Source organism: Tachyglossus aculeatus, chromosome 23 (genome assembly GCF_015852505.1).
Source record: "Tachyglossus aculeatus isolate mTacAcu1 chromosome 23, mTacAcu1.pri, whole genome shotgun sequence".
NCBI lineage: Eukaryota > Metazoa > Chordata > Mammalia > Monotremata > Tachyglossidae > Tachyglossus > Tachyglossus aculeatus.
The window spans coordinates 28,915,301-28,934,360 of record NC_052088.1 but is presented as its reverse complement, the minus strand read 5'-3'; the positions used below and the strand labels follow the sequence as shown (position 1 = coordinate 28,934,360).

Genomic DNA, 19,060 nt, shown 5'->3' with positions numbered 1-19,060 from the left:
GGGGTTCACCGGGAAGTTTCAGGTCGGTTTTCCCTTATCTGATTGTCTTGTCTACAGGAAGTTGAGCGGTTCACCCTAGAGGAGGTAGAAGGGTGAGGTGGACAGTAACCCCTGGATTTCAGTTAGAAACGAGTACCAGAACAGGGATAGGTGGTTAACTTCAAATCTGATCCTGTTGCCCGGTTATGATTTCTGTGAAAACTGTTCGCTGTCAATACTGGGTCGCCGTCCAGAATCCGAGAGATGACTTTCTGAGGAGCGTGCACTTTTGGAGAGGCTGCCCACAGCCTCAGAGGGAGGGATGGAGTCACCCATCATAAACAAGGGGAGAGTCAATCACAAAGATTGAGGATGAAGGGGAGAGAGAAGGAAGGCTAAGACCCTGTTACCTGACTGAGTCTTCAGTAAGAATTTTCCAACCTTTCTGGAGCTGCTCGTGATGTAGGTTAAGGGAACTTGCCATTGGAAGCTTTTTGAAAACAAAAACAGAGAAAGGAGAATGATTACACTGGTCCACCCTGTTATCTTTAAACCAAACCCAGCAGTTGTCCACAAATGGCCACCCTCACCCTGCCTGCATGGAGGCCCAGAGAGGCTCTTCTGGCAGAACGGTCTTCAGGAAGCGCTCCTGCCTGATGCTGAGTTGTCTCCCGGTCTGATTGACGATGATGAGCGGAATTCCCTTCTGAAGTGTCCAGGTGTTCATGATCTCTGCCAGGTCCAGATGTGCGGCGGGATAGCTATACTGAGGCCAGTGCAGATAGAAAATCATTCACTAGGGATAAGCACTCGGGAGGCTGATGGCCTGGTCTGCCTGATTATTGACATCAGAAAACAACCCGATCACCTCCCGATAGCTGCCTCCCAAACCCCAGAGACTCCTACAAAATAGCAGTGGGAAACAATTTTATTGTCTCCATAGGAACCCACTAATGGGTTCTCTTCCTAACTTGGGCCCAAAGCCTGTGCCTAAAGGAGAGTGTAGTCTAGTGGATAGAGCGTGAGCCCGGGAGACAGAAGGACCGGGTTATAAACCCAGTTCTGCCACTTGACTGCTGTGTGACCTTGGGCAAAGTCACTTCATTTCTCTGAGACTCAGTTACCTCATCTGTAAAATGGTGATTAAGACTGTGAGCCCCATTCAGGACATGGACTGTGTCCAACCTGATTATCTTGTATCTACCCTATAGAACAGTGATGGGCAAATAGTAAGTGCTTAACAAATACCATTTTAAAAAAAATGCCCCACTGGCATTTCCATGGGTGACTGCTTTTTAAATAATCCAGTAGCCATCACGACAGGAGATACTGAGCATTAATAGGAGAGGCACCTGGCTTTCAAGCCTCAGAAAAAGTGTTTGTTTCAGACCCAGGGTGGAAGATTAATGTGGCTGGGGCTCAGTTCACATAGCACTCCTGGTACTTACTTCATTTGCCATTATCTCAATTGCACAGATTATAATAATTCAAGGGCGTTGGATTCAGTAAAACAACAGCAATATGCCACCTTTCAGTATTAGATGCAAATAGCTGGGGAAGCCCCTGTTCTTAGCATCGGGATTAATTCCGATCTATCAGACCAGCAGTGGTCCAGGGAGTGGGAAGACATTTTAGAAACCCCTAGGCAAATTCTGATTTAATTTCTCAACTAAATAGACCATGTTCTCATTACAAGCCCTGAATCAGACACATCCCTGGGGTGACACTAAGTATTTTCCCAAACACTCTTGCTACGAGCTTCCCTCCCTAGGACAGGCTAATGAAAATAATGACATTGAGATGCTTCTGCAGTGCATGTCGTTGGGAAGAACTTGCGATTTTTAATTAAAGCTGAGCTTTCTGCGGTTTAACTGTGATCATGCAGTCACCAGAGGGAGATTGGCTTCTCAGATGCCTCTAGGATGGCAGTATTTTATTGTACTCTCCCAAGTGCTTAGGTCCGTGCTCTGCACACAGTAAGCGCTCAATAAATACCAACGGTTGATCGACTGCATACCAAATTTCCAATCTGTACCCTACCAAGTATAGTTTCCATTGAGAAAGATGAGGAATGTTCCCTGGGGGTCTCCAACATCATGATGCCCATAGTCTCAAAAACTGAGAAAAGCCACCCCTCCCAGAAGCCCTGTGAGCATACAAACAGATCGCTGTGCTCTTGGAGCCAATTCCATTCTGTGTGCCCCCAGACATTAAAAGCACTGGAAGCCAGAATGACCTTGGGATACCCCCTTTACTTAAGTGCTTTTTGAACTGCAGACTCCTTTTGATTTATTCATGTCTGACAGCGCAAATTCAGGGAACTTTCCAACTGATTAGAATATATCGTTGGCGTTTCAGACCCCCTAGCTACACTTTCATCCCTTTGTTCCTTTGCTGGTCTCTTTATCCGGGACATGAAACATTTAGCTTTGGCCATCATTTATTTATTGAGGGTTCGGCATTATCTGATGTTTTCTGGCTTGATGGGGAAGAAGGGGAGTTTCACATACCGTTTTTGGTGGGGACAAACTGGGTTGCAATGGCACTTGAATGAACTCCATTATAAAAGACAATAGCTACGTCAAAAAATATTCTGAGAGCTCTGAAAATCCATCCAAACCAGCCTGACAAAAACACGCCGGGGTAAGCTATGGCCATTGCCATTACTTTGGCGGTTAGTAATTCAGAGTCTTTTCCCAAATTCAAAATAAGAAAGGGGTAACGGCACTCACGATACTCTTTGATCTTCGACCTTCACTGTAGCAGAAACTGCTGGATGAAAAATCCTTCTCTGTGCAAGTCTGCAAAAATACATATTTTTTCTGTAATAAACAATCCTGCATGGAATAGCTCCAGGCTTTCGCTCCTCACCCGGGGTTTGTTATGAAATTGAATGCTATCTTTGGGGAGGTCACACCAGGGGAAATTCAGGGTCCTCACACCATGTCATAAGCCTGGCCCCTTTATTAACTGCATTTCTAGAACACTAATAGAAAGACCCAGACACCTCGAGAGGGTGGGAAAAGCAAAGAGATGAATGGCAGAAAAACTGCTAGACGCTGAGCAGCAGCATGGCCTAGTGGAAAGAGCCTGGGCTTGGGACTCAGAGAACCTGCTGTGTGACCTTGGGAAAGTCACTTCACTTCTCTGTGCCTCAGCTCCCTCATCTGTAAAATGGGGATTCAGTACCTGTTCTCTCTCCTCCTTAGATTGTGAGCCCATGTGGGATCTGATGATCTTGTATCTGCCCCAGTGCTTAGTAGAGTGCTTATCACAGAGTAAGGACTTAGTAAATACCCCAATTATTAATATCAACTATTAGTGTGTGTGCTTGTCTGTGGGTTTGTAGTTGTGAAGGGGGTCACACACTATGACCAGGATCCCTCTATGACCAGGTAGAGAAGCAGCGTGGCTCAGTGGGAAAGAGCCCGGGCTTTGGAGTCAGAGGTCATGGGTTCAAATCCCTGCTCCCCCCATTGTCAGCTGTGTGACTTTGGGCAAGTCACTTAACTTCTCTGTGCCTCGGTTCTCTCATCTGTAAAATGGGGATGAAGACTGTGAGCCCCCCATGGGACAACCTGATCACTTTGTAACCTCCCCAGTGCTTAGAACAGTGCTTTGCACATAGTAAGCACTTAATAAATGCCATCATTATTATTATTATGACCACCATTGCTGGGCAGCGGAGGACAAACTTGCAATGGAATCCCTGTCCGCTCCAGGATTTAGCCTGTTTTCCTCCCAGGCTAGGGCTGTAGTGGAATCCAGATGATGATGATGATGATGATAAGAATGATATTGAGGTATTGATTAAATGTTTACTATGTGCCAAGTGCTAAGCAGAAACGATTTGGACATAGTCCTTATTCCAAATGGGGTCTACAGTTTGAGGGGGAAGGAGAATAGGTATTTAATCCCCATTTTACAGATGAGGAAACTGAGGCATAGTTATGTGACTTTGCCCATGGTTAACCAACAGGCAGGTGACCGAGCTAGGAGGAAAATACAGGATTGTATCCTTTCCAAAGCACTTAACAAATGCCATTGTTATTATTATTATACTGCTTATTGATTTACTTCCTTCTCACAACTTCAGGAAGCAAAGCTGTGACAGGAGGGAGAGATGAGAAGTAGCTCTGCCTAGTGGATAGAGCCCGGGCCTGGGATGCAGAAGGAACTGGGTTCTAATTTCAGCTCCACCACTTAATAATAATGATGACATTTATTAAGCGCTTACTATGCGCAAAGCACTGTTCTGAGCACTAAGCACTGTTCTAAGCACTGAACACTGTTCTAAGCACCACTTACTTGCTGTGCGACCGTGGGCAAGCCACTTCACTTTTCTGGTCCTCAGTTACCTCATCAGAAAAATGGGGATTAAGATTGTGAGCCCCATGGGGAACAGGGAATGTATCCATCCTGATTAGCTTGTATCTGCCCCAGCACTTAGTACAGTGCCTGGAACATAGTAAGCGCTTAACAAATAACATTTACAAAAAGCAAAACAAAAGGAGAAGGAGAGAAATGGACTTACATTGGCCAGGCTGTTCCAAAGATCTGCATTCTTAGCATTCCTAAAACTGAATTTCTTCAGGTAATAGATGATCCCATTCTGGAAGACTTCATCAGTCAGGAAGTTCCTGAGCATGTGAAGGATGCAGGCGCCCTAGGGAGAAAGTGACCTAGCGGTCAACAACCAATGTCCTGCCATACTTTGGTCCATTCATTCACTTCTCCGCGACACAATCAGGCTCACTCCAGTTGGAGCAAGCACTACCCTTTGTAAATCATCATCTTTTTTGCCAATGGTATTTATGGAACTCTTAGTGGGTATGCGGGGCACTGGGATGGGTGCCTGGAAGACCGTTGTTGGGTAGGGATTGTCTCTATCTGTTGCCAAACTGTACTTTTAAAGCACTTAGTACAGTGCTCTGCACACAGTAAGCACTCAATAAATATGACTGAATGAATGCCACTAGGAGAAGACATGATCTCTGCCCTTAAGGGGCTTACAATCAAATGGGTTGGACCAGATTGTGCGTTTCTTCCTCCCACTTCCAGCCCCACCTCCTCTTATTTGGGGATTCTAAGCCTCTTGGGGACTAAGGAACATATATTTATCACATTTACATCTTTTCCTAGCACTGAGTCCAGTAATAATAATAATAATAATAATAATAATAATAATTGTGGTATTTGTTAAGTCTTTACTCTGTGCCAAGAAGCGCACTAAGTCCTGGGATAAATACAAGATCATTAGGTTAGACACAATCCCTGTCCCACAGGGGAGAAAAGGTACAAACTTAACAGATACTATTTAGATTAATAAATGGTAATTATTGAGTACAGAACACTGTACTAAGCACTTGGGAGAGTACTATACAATAGAGTAGGTAGACATGATCCCTGCCTGCAAGGAGTTATGTGAGTTTAACGTGAAATTCTTTAAAAATGCAACCTCCACATTAAAAGACACTGATTGTACTTAAAATCTTGGAATTACATCAGGATGTGGCAATTCTGGTCGCATGATATGATCATCATCATCAATAGTATTTATTGAGTGTTCACTGTGTGCAGAACACTGTACTAAGTGCTTTGGAGAGCACAGTACAACAGAACAGATAAATTCCCTATGACAAGCTTGCAGTCTAACAGGGGACCCGGACATTAATATACATAGATGATAATATGTAATTCATAGATGTGTACATAGGTGCCCTGGGCTTGAGAATGGGCAAATATCAAATGTCCCAAAGTCACAAATTCAAGTGCATAAACAATGCAGAAGGGAAAAGGAGCCAGGGAAAAGACGCCTTAAACTGGGGAAGGTCTCATGAAGATAATAATAATACTAATAATAATGATGGTATTTGTTAAGCGCTTACTATGTGCCAAGTACTGTTCTAAGGGCCAGCGTAGATACAAGAGAATCAAGTTGTCCCACGGGGGGCTCACAGTCTTAATCCCCATTTTACAGATGAGATAACTGAGGCACAGAGATGTTAAGTGACTTGCCCCATCACACAGCTGACAAGTGGCAAAGGAAGGATTAGAACCCATGACCTCTGCTCCCAAGCCCCTGCTTTTTCCACTAAGCCATGATGCTTCTCTGTGTGACTGTGACTGTGTGGTGTGACTTTAGCCCTAATATCCAGTGGTAAGACAAACTTGTTTGTTCAGCCATGACAAATGTGAGTGCATAGAGAGCGTTTTAAAGTTTGATAAGCTCCAGATAGTATGCTAGCCAGAGAAGGGAGGAATAGTTTCTAAAGATCCTAAAATGAGTGACTTTATTTATGGTTCTCATTCAATCATCTTAAAAAATTTTCAAACTTCTACAATGTTGTAGGTGAGATTCTACACTACAATTGGATTACTGCATCAGCCTCCTTTCCGATTTCTCATCCTCCTGTCTCTCCCCGCTTCAGTCTGTACTTCACTCTGCTGCCCGGATTATGTTTCTACAGAAACGCTCTGGGCATGTCACTTCCCTCCTGGGATACAAAGGACCTGGGTTTAATCCCAATTCTGGCATTGGTCTCCTGTATGATCTCTGTGCCTCAGTTTCCTCATCTGTAAAATGGGGATTAAATACTCATTCCCCCTCCTATTTAGACTGTGTGCCCCGCGAAGAATGTGGATGGTGTCTGATTTGATTCCCTTGTATCTACCAGAGTACACAGTATACAGAGCTAGGCAGAGAGTGAGTGTTTAGAGAAACAGCGTGGCCTAACGGATAGAGCATGGGCCTGAGTGTCAGAAGGACCTGGTTTTAATCCCAGCTCCACCACTTATCTGTTGATGGATCTTGGGCAGGTCACTTAACTTCTCTGTGCCTCAGTTACTTCATCTGTAAAATGAAGATTAAAACTGTGAGCCCCATGTGGGACAGAGACTGTGTCCAACCTGATTTGCTTGCCCTGTGTGCCTGGCACTTAGTAAGCGCTTAACAAATGCCACAATTAATTCTACCGTTTGTAATTTTGCCTCTGAGTTTCCTTGTAAGAATAATAAATCTGCGAATATTCAAAACCGTGGCTGAGCCCAAAGCCAAACCTACCTTCTCATAGGAGACGGTGTCGAACATTTCTTTTATCTGGGTGGGGTTTTCCGCTCTAGAGGATATGGGGCGGGAAGAGTCGAGCGAATCCCTCCCCATCGCAGCAAAGCAGGTACCTAACAAGTAATCGTTCTGGAAAGAGAAAATGGGTCAAGGATGAGGCTCAAGAGGACATATTTCATTCCAATTGGGGTGATCCGGTTTACCTACCACATGCAATTCGGGGTATTTGGCATCGACGGAGAGGAATTCCATGTATCTGGCAAAGCCTTCATTCAGCCAAACGTCATCCCACCACTCCATGGTCACCAGATTGCCAAACCACTGGAAGAGTTGACATGAGGAGGAAGCCATGAGCGACAGACAGCAGCAGGACACTCCCCTCTTATCCTCCTGATTAGAACCGTCTTCATTCCCTCTTGTACAAACCACCGCTCATAATCTGATTTGCTTGTATCCATACCGGGGCTTAGTACAGAGCCTGGCATACAGTACGCTCTTAACAAATGCCATAATTAATTCCCATATTCCCAGACACACTGTGGGTCTATAAGGATTTCACCCATCTCCCTGAGGGCTTAGTACAGTGTCTGGTAAGTAGTAAAACATGGCTTAGCATCTCGGGCACCAGCCTGGGAGTCAGAAGGTCATGAGTTCTAATCCTGGCTCCGCCAATTGTCTGCTGTGTGACTTTGGGCAAGTCACTTCACTTCTCTGGGCCTCAGTTCTCTCATCTGTAAAATGGGGATTGAGACTGGGAGCCCCATGTGGGATAGGGACTGCATCAATCCAGTTTGTTTGTATCTACACCAGCGCTGAGTACAGTGCCTGGCACACAGTAAGCACTTAACAAATACCACAATTATTATTTAACAAATACTATGAAAAACAATAAAAAGGTGAGTCCTGCCTCATCTCTTTCACTGCCTCGTTGAAGGCAGAGAATTTGTCTGCTTGTTGTAATACTGTACTTTCCCAAGTGCTCAGTACAATGTTCTGCACACAGCTAAGCACTCAATAATAATAATGATGAGTGCTAAGTGCTGGGGAGGTTACAAGGTAATGAGGTTGTCCCAAGGGGGGCTCACAGTCTTAATCCCCATTTTACAAATGAGGTAACTGAGGCACAGAGAAGTTAAGTGACTTGCCCAAAGTGACACAGCTGACAATTGGTGGAGCCGGGATTTGAACCCTTGACCTCTGACTCCAAAGCCCGTGCTCTTTCCACTGAGCCACGCTGCTTCTCACTGCTCAATAAGTACATTTGAAGGAATGAATGAACTGCCTGTCCTGGAGGCAGATGCATTGTCCGGGAAGGGGGTACGTGGGGGGCGGGAGGGGTGGGCGCGGGTGTATCTGGGTCAGTATTTGGCTGACTGTGGAGGAAACAGACAGACCGACAGGGCTATGAGTGACCAAAACGGCCTTTATTTTTCCTTTGGACAAGTAGAATTCAATTGTAGTTGCTCCAGATAATAATTCCTTCCCTGGGCACCAAGAAAGGCCGACCAGGAAGTTTGTTAAAAATCCAACCGCCCCAACTCCCAGATTCATCTTGTGTGAGGAGAAAGACAAGACACCCAGTGGAGATTGTAGAGAGTGATTTTGCTCTCTGGCTCTTAAATTTTACTCATTAAATCTGTCCCTTCATGTAGGTTGACAGATGGAAGCAGCGTGGCTCAGTGGAAAGAGCACAGGCTTTGGAATCGGAGGTCATGGGTTCAAATCCCGGCTCCACCAACTGTCAGCTGTGTGACTTTGGGCAAGCCACCTAACTTCTCTGTGCCTCAGTTCCCTCATCTGTAAAATGAAGATTAAGACTGTGAGCCCCCCGTGGGACAACCTGATCACCTTGTAACCTCCCCAGCGCTTAGAACCTGTGCTTTGCACATAGTAAGCGCTTAATAAATGCCATTGTTATTATTATTATTATCATCATCATAATCATGATAAAGGTATTTCATTCAATTGTATTTATTGAGCGCTTACTGTGTGCAGAGCACCGTAAAAAGCACTTGGGAAGTACAAGTTGGCAACATATAGAGACGGTCCCTACCCAACAGCGGACTCACAGTCTAGAAGGGGGAGACAGACAACAAAACAAAACATATTAACAAAATAAAATAAATAGAATAGTAAATATGTACAAGTAAAATAGAGTAATAAATATGTACAAACATATATACAGGTGCTGTGGGGAGGGGAAGGAGGTAGGGTGGGGGGGATGGGGAGGGGGAGGAGGGGGAGAGGAAAGAGGGAGCTCAGTCTGGGAAGACCTCCTGGAGGAGGTGGGCTCTCAGTAGGGCTTTGAAGGGAGCCCTATTTGTTGAGTGATTACTATGTGTCAAGCATGCTGGGTTAATTACAATCAATCAGTTGTATTTATTGAGTGCTTACTGTGTACAGAGCACTGTACTAAGTGTACTAAAGCATGCTAAGTACTAAGATGCATTACAATTCAATAAGATCAGATCCAGTCTCTGTCCCACAAGCGGTTCACTATCTATTATATTGTTCCATTGTACTCTCCCAAGGGTTTAGTACAGTGCTCTGCACATAGTAAGTGCTCACTAAATACAATTGATTACTCAGATTTTAAGCCCTTTGTGGATAGGGAACGCGTCTACTAACTCGTCTGTACTCTCCCAATCACTCAGTACAGTGCAAGCACTCAGTAGATGCTAAGATGGATTGCTCTCAACAACACACACCCTAGAGGGAAGAAATAAACTCAGATTACCTGATGGGCTAGCTCGTGTCCTATCACCATGGTAACCCAGAGCTTGTCGGACGCTGAAGATGTCTCTGGATCGTAGAGCAAAGACGTCTCTCGGTATGTAGTCAGGCCCCAGTTTTCCATGGCTCCTGACTGAAAATCCGGTATGGCCACGAGGTCTGAAAACAATGGATTTAAGTGAGAAGCATCGTGCCCTAGTGGATAGAGCATGGACTTGGGATTCAGAGGACTTGGGTTCTAATCCCGGCTCCGCCACTCCTCTGCTCAGTGACTTTACTTCTCTATGCCTCAGTTCCCTCAACAGCAAAACGAGGACTCAATACCTGTTCTCCCACCTACTTAGATTGTGAGCCCCACAGGGGACTTGAATGCCGTGACTCTACCCCAGAGCTTAGTACAATGCTTGGCATTCAGCACTTAACAAATACCACAATCCTTATTAAGTATCAGAATCTGGTGCTCTCAGAATCACTGTTTATCCCACTCAAAATCTGACTTTCATTCATTCTTTCAATCACATTTATTGAATGGCTACTGAGTGTAAAGCACTGTTCTAAGCCCCCTCTGAGCCCGCTCCTTCTTCTCCCCCTCGTCCCCCTCTCCATCCCCACCGTCTTACCTACTTCCCTTCCTCACAGCACCTGTATATATGTATATATGTTTGTACATATTTATTACTCTATTAATTTATTTTACTCGTACATATCTATTCTATTTATTTAATTTTGTTAATATGTTTGGTTTTGTTCTCTGTCTCCCCCTTCTAGACTGTGAGCCCACTGTTTGGTAGGGACTGTCTCTATATGTTGCCAACTTGTACTTCCCAAGCGCTTAGTACAGTGCTCTGCACACAGTAAGCGCTCAATAAATATGATTGATTGATTGATTGATTCTAAGCACTTGGGAAAGTACAACACAACAATAAACAGTACTACAGCTCTATGACCAGGGCAATCATGGAGGTGCTGCTGCTGGCAAATCCCAGCTCAGGATTATCTTAAAATTGTAAATTCCTAGAGTGTAAAAATGGTAGCTTCTACTTTCATAGTATGCTCTTCGTTCTCTGGCCCAATATTTTCCACACCAAAATGAGGACCCACACACTAAGCCCCACAGGTGACCCATTAAGGCTCTTTGGGCAGGGCTTGTCCTGCCTTTTGGAAGTGCTAGAGAAATTTCTCCAAATATCCCAGAATTCTTGAGGCTTTAGGCTTGAGTTCCTTTAACTGGGAAGGGTGCTGGGAGGGGAACACATTATTCAAAGCCCATGTAAAATCCCCTCTCCCCCAAGAGGCTTTCCCTGACTAATCTCTCCTCACCCCACCCTACATCCCCTCCTACTGCCATTTCAGCACTTCCGTGTCACCTAAATACTTTGTAGTTTCTCCCTCCTCCCTCCCACAGCCCCTACTGCATATCTTTAAAATCTGCTGTCTGTCTGTCTTTGCTACTAGATTGTTATTTGTTAAGCACTTACTCTGTGCCAGGAACAGTTCTAAATCTTGGGGTAAATACAAGATAATCCAGTTGGATAGAGTACCTGTTCCACATGGGGTTCACTGTCAATCCCCATTTTACAGATGAGGTAACTGAGGCACGGAGAAGTGACGTGACTTGCCCAAGGTCACACAGCAGACAAGTGAGTGGAGCTGGGATTAGAACCCAGATCTTTCTGACACCCAGACCCATGCTTTGAACACTAGGCCATGCTGCTTATACTCTCTGAAGCAGTTAGTACAGTGCTCTGCATACACTAAGCACTCAATCAATACGATTAATTAATTGATCTTCAGAGAGAACACCTGGAGCTCTATTTAATCCATCGGTGGTATCCATCAGTGGTATTTATTGAGCACTTGCTTAGTACAGAATACTGCACTAAGCAGTTGGGAGAGTACAAGAGATGTGATCCCTTCCCACAGGGGGCTTAAAGCCTACTGGGTCCCTCCCAGCCCTTCCACCTTCTTCAGTGGCCGCCCTCCAACATTGCCGAAGATGGAGGGATTTCATGGAGCAAAACTGTGAGCCCCATTCAGATTGGGAACTCCATGTGGGACGGGGAATGTGTTCAACCCAATCGTCTTGTATCCACCTCAGTGCTTAGAAGAGTGCCTGGCACATAGTAAGCACTTAGAGGGTGCTGACAAGATGCAGTGTGGCCTAGTGGCCAGAGCAATTGGAAGGATTTGAGTCCTAACCCCAGGCCCGCCATTTGTCTGCTCCATGACCTTGGGCAAGTCACTTCACTTCTCTGTGCCTCAGTCACCTCATCTGTAAAATGGGGATTGAGACTGTGAGCCCCATGTGGGACCTGATTACCTTGTACCTACCCTAGCACTTAGAACAGTGCCTGGAACATACTAAATACTTAACAAATACCATAAAAATGAACAAACATGTACCATGAGAGAGAGAGAGAGAGAGAGAGAGACCACCCAACTACTTTTACACTCATTCTTCCCTTGATGGCATGTTGGCGGCTCTGTTTTTGAAGTCAATCAGTCAGTGACTCCTGTTCTAAAAGGTCTGGATGGGAAGGAACAGAGTCAGGCAGCCATGTCACAGAGGAGATAGATGGGGAATCAGGGCTTCTCCCACCTGCATGGTGAGAAGAAGAGCCGGCAACACTCCTCTCCTCACTAGCAGTCTTACTGAAGTTCAAGTTCGACCTCGTCCCGGCCTGCTCAGTGCTTTACCCTGTTTGGGCAGAGGATAGCTGATGTTGAAATACTGCTCGTAGAACTCCAGCATATTGACGGCAACTTCCAAGGCGTAGTTTGCTTGATTCAGTTTGTCCGGAGCCGTGTACACCGACACCTGTCAAAAGAACGGAGCTACAGAGTCCCCGAGAACTACAATTGGTAGACAGATAGCACCTTTTTCACATTTATTTTGGGTTCAGCATTAGAACATCGAATGCTGGGGAGAGAACCGGATAAATGGACTTTCTCCATGCTGCCTTGAATCACAGGGATTCGTGAGGAATCTTTGCCTGCTAAAGTACAACAGAAGAAGGGACCTTCTTTGATCATGTCCATAAATCAATCAAACAATAGTATTTACTGAGTACTTACCGTGTGCAGAGCACTCTACAGTATGCTTGGGAGGGTACAATATAACAGAATTGCAAACAGATGGTCATCCCCACTAGTCTCCCAGGCTCTATCCTCTTCCCACCTCCGTCTATATTCCACTCTGCTGTCTGGACCATCTTCCTGAAATGTCGCTTGGCATAAGTCCCTCCCCTCCTCAAAAGGCTCCAATGGTGGCCCACTCACCTCCACATCAAGCCAAAGCCCCTCTTTTATCAGTTTTGGGGCTCTCCCCTATCTTTCTCCCCTGTCTTATATATCAGCTGTCTTTGCCCACCTTATCCCCAGCCATACTCTTCACTTCTCCATAGCTCATCTTTTAACTGAACCTTTGCTCTTGACTCTCTTGAGTCTGAGACCTTGATCACACTGATCCTTGGCCTAAAATTCCCCCAAATCAATAATAATAATAATAATAATAATAATAGTAGTAGTAGTACCTTTTAAGCACTTACTGTGGGCCAGGCACTGTTCTGAGGGCTGGAGTAGATACAAGTTAACCAGGTTGGTCACAGTCCCTATCCTGCATGGGGCTCACAGTCTCAATTCCCATTTTACAGATGAGGTAACTGAGGCCCAGAGAAAAGAAGTGACTTTCCCAAGGTCATACAGCAGATATGTGGCGGAGACGGGATTAGAACCCTGGATATTCTGACTCCCAGGGCCATGCTCTATCGCCTAAGCCATGCTGCTCCCCTTAATTAAATCTGCCACACCACCACTCTCCTCATCTTCAAACACCTCCTAAACTGCACCTCCTCCAGAAAGCCTTCCCTAATTAATTCCCAACCACCCCAAGTCAAACCAATCCAGCTGCCACCTTCAGCACTTATGTACAGTCAATTATTCTAATACTGAACATTAATAATAATAATAATGATGGCATTTGTTAAGCGTTTACTATGTGCGAAGTACTGTTCTAAGCGCTGGGTGGGATACAAGGTGATCAGGTTGTCCCACGTGGGGCTCACAGTTTTAATACCCATTTTACAGATGAGGTAACTGAGGCCCAGAGAAGTGAAATGACTTGCCCAAAGTCACAGAGCTGACAAGTGGTGGAGCTGGGATTAGAACCCATGACCTCTGGCTCCCAAGCCCAGGCTCTTTCCACAGAGCCATGCTGCTTCTCTGTATTTACCTTCAATGTGTCCTGTTTGTGTTACTACCTATTATGTCCTTGTTCTTTGTCTTGCTCCAACTATTTGTAATATTTTTGTCCATCCGTTTCCCGCTTTTACTGTAAGCTCCTCAGGGGGCAGGGAAACTGTGTTTTTCTTCTCTTGAACTCTCTTGAGAAACCTCTCAGGATCGCACCTGGAGAGTTTCCAGTACTCTCCAGTTTTGTCTATAGGAGGGAGAGTGAAGAGGCATACCCATTCCATTCTTCGCTTGGGCAGAGGCTAGCCAGTGGAAGGCAATCTGTTACAAGTCAAAACTCACCTGTGCTGGCCAGCAGCGGCATGGGAGAGTCGAGGGCAGGGACTAGCATTTACTGCATGGAAGAAGGCAATGGTAAACCACTTCTGGATTTTTAACCAAGAAACCTCTATGGATCCACTACCAGAACAATTGCAGGTGAGGTGTTCTGGGAGAGATGAATCCAAAGAGTCGCTTTGCATTGGAGATGAGTCGACAGCGTAAGACCAGGCAAGACTCTCTTGAGATTATCTAGAGTAAACTTGATTCAGATAACCAATTACTTTGGAATACTGGTGTCTGGGAAGCCTGCTTGCTACTGAAAAAGCATACTTTTTTTTCCCTGTGATTCCTGCTGATGCTTAAAGGAGTTAAGCTTTAATCAAGTCTTACCTTAATTCCAGATGTAGTTGCGCTACTGATAGACTGGAAGTCACACACGATAAAGGCTACCAAATACGTGCTCATTTTTACTGTCTCGGCAAAGTGATCTTCCAGGAGGTGATTACCTATGGCCACAGTCCTTACCTAAAAAGAGAGAGAGAGAGAAAGATAGATAGATAGATAAATAGATAGATAGAGAGACAGAGAGAGAGAGACAGAGACAGAGAGAGGTGAGAGTGAGAGAGAGAGAGAGAGGGGGAAAGAGAGACAGCATGAGAGAAATTGGATCAGATCACCACCACGGTCTCTGAATATTCATTCATTCAATCGTATTTATTGAGCACTTACTGTGTGCAGAGCACTGTACTAAGTGCTTATCATTCCTTCGTTTATTTTTTATAGCATTTGTTAAGTGCTTATTATATGCCAGGCACTGTACTAAACACTGGGGTAGATACAAGCAAATTGGGATGGGCACAGTCCTTATCCCAAGTGGGACTCACGGTCTTAATCCCCATTTTACAGATGAGGTAACTGAAGCCTAGAGAAGTTAAGTGCCTTGCTTAAGGTCACACAGCAGGTAAGTGGTGGAGCCGGGATTAGAACCGAGGTCCTCTGACTCCAGGCCCACGCTCTATCCACTGAGCTATGCTGTTTCTTTTCTTTCCCTGAGGACTGTGGGCTCTGTGCCACCTGCTATGCCATGGCAACACCACCTTATCTGGGTTGGATCCCTCCACTAGGTGAATTATACACTAGAGAAAGACAACACCCCCAGCCAGCAGAGTTTATAACCCAATTTCTAGTCAACTGTTTTTAATACAGGCTCTGCCAGTTGCTTGCTGTGTGACCTTCGGCAAGTCACTTATCTTCTCTGTGCCTCATTCACCTCATCTGTAAAATGGGGATTATTCAATTCATTCATTCCATCGTATTTATTGAGCACTTACTGTGTGCACAGCACTGTACTAGACACATGGAAGGTACAATTCAGCAACAAATAGAGACAATCCCTGCCCACAATGGGCTCACAGTCTAGAAGGGGGAGACTAATCCTCCTTCTTCCATTTTAGACTGTGAAATTGTCAGACTGTTTATCTACCATCTGGGTAGATAAACATGTAACTATCATAACATTCCCCTCTCAAGGTCGCACCTGGAGATTTACCACTACTCTACTGGCCTCAGCTATGGGAGGGAGAGTCAAGCAGGCGCCTACCCATTCCATTCCTAACTTGGGCATTGGCTGGCGAGTGGAAGGCAATCAGTACTTTGCACATAGTAAGCGCTTAATAAATGCCATTATTATTATTACTACAAGTCAAAAGTCATCTGTGCTGGGTAGCAGAGACACGGGAGAGAGTCGAGGGTGGAGACTTGAGTTGAGTGCATGGAAGAAGGCACTGGTAAACCACTTCCATATTTTTACCAAGAAAACTCTTTGGATATTCTACAAGAATGATTTTAGATGGAGGTGGGGCGTTCTGGGAGAGATGTATCCATGGAGTCGCTATGGGTCGGAAATAACTTGACGGCATAAGACAAGACCCTAACATTGCCAATCATTTCTGTTCATCATTAACTCAGACTCTCTTCCTAGTTGGATACGAGACTTGAACATCTAGTCTACATTTTAGAATGCTCCCAGTCAAGAAACAGCATGGCCAAGAGGATAGCATATAGGCCTGGAAGTCAGAAGGACCTGGGTTCTAATCCCGGTTCCACCACTTGTTGTCTGTGCGACATTGAGCAAGTCACTTCACTTCTGTGTGCCTCAGTTACCTCATCTGTCAAATGGGGATTAAGATTCTGAGCCCCATGTGGGACACAGACTGTGTTCAAACCTTATTAGCTGGGCAGGGAATGAGTCTTTTTATTGTTGTATTTTACTCTCCCAAGTGCTTAGTACAGTGCTCTGCACACAGTAAGCGCTCACTAAATATGATTTTTATGGCATTTGTTAAGCGCTTACTATGCGCCAAGCACTGCTCAAAGCACTAGGATAGATACAAGGTAATCAGGTTGTCCCATGTGGGGCTCACAGTCTTAATCTCTATTTTATAAATGAGGTAACTGAGGTACAGAGAAGTTAAGTGACTTGCCCAAAGTCACTTAGCTGACAAGTGGCAGAGGCGGGATTAGAACCCACGACCTCTGACTCCCAAGCCCGTGCTCTTTCCCCTAAGCCATGCTAATGAATGAACAGGACTTGATGCATAGCAAGCACCTAACAAATACCATAAAAAAAAAAATAAACTGAGATGGAAACACTCTAAACCAAACAGGAAGCTGAGAGAGACACGTGAAAGCCCTGTTGGAAAGAAGAATGTCCTCAAAGTTTAATTCATTCCCATAGCAGATAATGGGGCAGTCTGCCTTCAGATTGGCAGGAAATTTCATTCCAGCTGGTTTGGGGCTGAAAATAACCACTTCCTGAATTTATGTAAATATATCTACACCCCTAGGAATAGGCCGGCCACGCATCCCACCTTAGTTAAGCGCAGCCTGGTCCAGAGGAAAGAACAAAGGATTCAGACTCAGAAGGCCTAGGTTTTAATCCCAGCTCTGCCTCTTGACTGCTGTGTGACCTTGGACTAGTCTCCTCACTTCTCCGGGCCCCAGTTTCCTCATCTGTCAAATGGGAATTAAATATCTGTACTCCCTCCCCATTAGACTGTGAGCCCCTTGTAGGTCAGGGGTCTGATTTGATTATTGTATATCTACCCCAGTGCTCAGTACATTGCAAGCCTTAACAAATATTATTAGCATTATTGAAATGGCATGTGTGAGAAAGAGGAAAGAGGGTGAGAAGCCAGCCAAAAAAATTCTCCATCCTGTCTTTTCCATCTCAAGCAAGAACTCCGGATTCAAATTGTGCTGAGCCACGAAGGGCAACCACGCAACAAGCTCCTCCTTGAGAAGCAGCATTGCCCAGTGGATAGAGCAAGGGCCTGGGAATCAGAAGGACTTGGGTTCTAATCCTAGCTCTGCCACGTGTCTGCTGTGTAACCTTGGGCAAGTCACTTCACTTCTCTGTGCCTCAGTTACCTCATCTCCAAAATGGGGATTAAGAGCGTGAACCCCATGTGGAACAGAGACTGTGTGCAACCTGATTAGCTTGTACCTATACCAGTGCTTAGATCAGTGCCTAGCAAGAAGTAAACAATTAATAAAAACCATAAAAAATGCTTTGGATGGTTCAGACTCTCCTTGTAGGTAGGGAATGAGTATTCTGCACACAGTAAATTCTCAGTAAATACCACTGATTGACTGATTGATTGATTCAACCCCACAATAACAATGGTATTTGTTAAATGCTTACTAGGTATCAAGTACTGTTCTAAGCGCTGGGGTAGATACAAGCTAATCAGGTTGGACACAGTCCTGGTCCCCAACAGGTCTCACCGTCTTAATCCCCATTTCACAGATAAGGGAACTGAGGCACAGAGAAGCAAAGTGACTGACCCAAGGTCACACCACAGACAAGTGGCGGAGCCCGGATTAGAACCCAGGTCTGGATTAGAACCCAGAGAAGCAGCGTGGCTCAGTGGAAAGAGCACGGGCTTTGGAGTCAGGTCATGGGTTCAAATCCAGGCTCTGCCAATTGTCAGCTGTGTGACTTTGGGCAAGTCACTTCTCTGGGCCTCAGTTACTTCATCTGTAAAATGGGGATTAAGACTGTGAGCCCCCCATGGGACAACCTGATCACCTTGTAACCTCCCCAGTGCTTAGAACAGTGCTTTGCACATAGTAAGTGCTTAATAAATACCATTATTATTATTATTATTATTATTATTATTATCATTATTATTCTGACTCTCAGGCCCATGCCCTATCCATCAGGTCATGCTGCTTTCAACCACCACTGCCCAGAGCTACCAGGAATAAACAGGGCAGAGGAAAAATCCAGGGAGCAAAATCAAATCCCAAATCATACCTTTGGCATATTGGACAGAGCGATGTGGTGGGCTTCCCTCCTGATCCTGATTGTGTAATTGGCCTTAAAAGACGGTTCATCGAAGCAGGGGAACGCCATCCGAGCTGAGGTTGGTTCAAAATGAGTAGAAGCCAGTAATCTAGGAGGACACACAAAGCCCCAGACATAGCAGGGAAGAGTGTTCTTAATTAGACAGGTGAATTCCCTTTCCCTTCGACATCACCTGTGCACTTGGATCTGTAATCAATCAATCAGTCATATTTATTGAGCACCTAATCTGTGCAAAGCACAGTACTAAGTGTTTCGGAGACTACAATAGCCCTTGACAGTCATCCTACCCTCAGCCTCACAGCACTGGGAATTTCTGAATAAATATTCGGAATTTATTTTAATGCCTGTCTCCCCCTCTAGACTGTAAGCTTGTTGTGGGCAGGGAATGTGCCCACCAACTC

The 19,060-nt window shown here is 45.1% G+C and overlaps 1 protein-coding gene across 1 annotated transcript in view; it reads right to left on the bottom strand.

Moving 5' to 3' along the window:
* Positions 1–19,060, bottom strand: part of LOC119944795 (endoplasmic reticulum aminopeptidase 2-like) — a 39,702-nt gene that overhangs the window by 13,142 nt on the left and 7,500 nt on the right. The window contains exons 3-12 of the mRNA XM_038765942.1: positions 18,609–18,747; positions 14,681–14,815; positions 12,476–12,596; positions 9,783–9,937; positions 7,253–7,366; positions 7,043–7,174; positions 4,514–4,645; positions 2,712–2,780; positions 570–745; positions 390–469 (exon numbers count right to left, since the gene is read on the bottom strand). Coding sequence (XP_038621870.1) covers positions 390–469; positions 570–745; positions 2,712–2,780; positions 4,514–4,645; positions 7,043–7,174; positions 7,253–7,366; positions 9,783–9,937; positions 12,476–12,596; positions 14,681–14,815; positions 18,609–18,747 — 1,253 coding nt within the window. The remainder of the gene's footprint in view (positions 1–389; positions 470–569; positions 746–2,711; positions 2,781–4,513; positions 4,646–7,042; positions 7,175–7,252; positions 7,367–9,782; positions 9,938–12,475; positions 12,597–14,680; positions 14,816–18,608; positions 18,748–19,060) is intronic.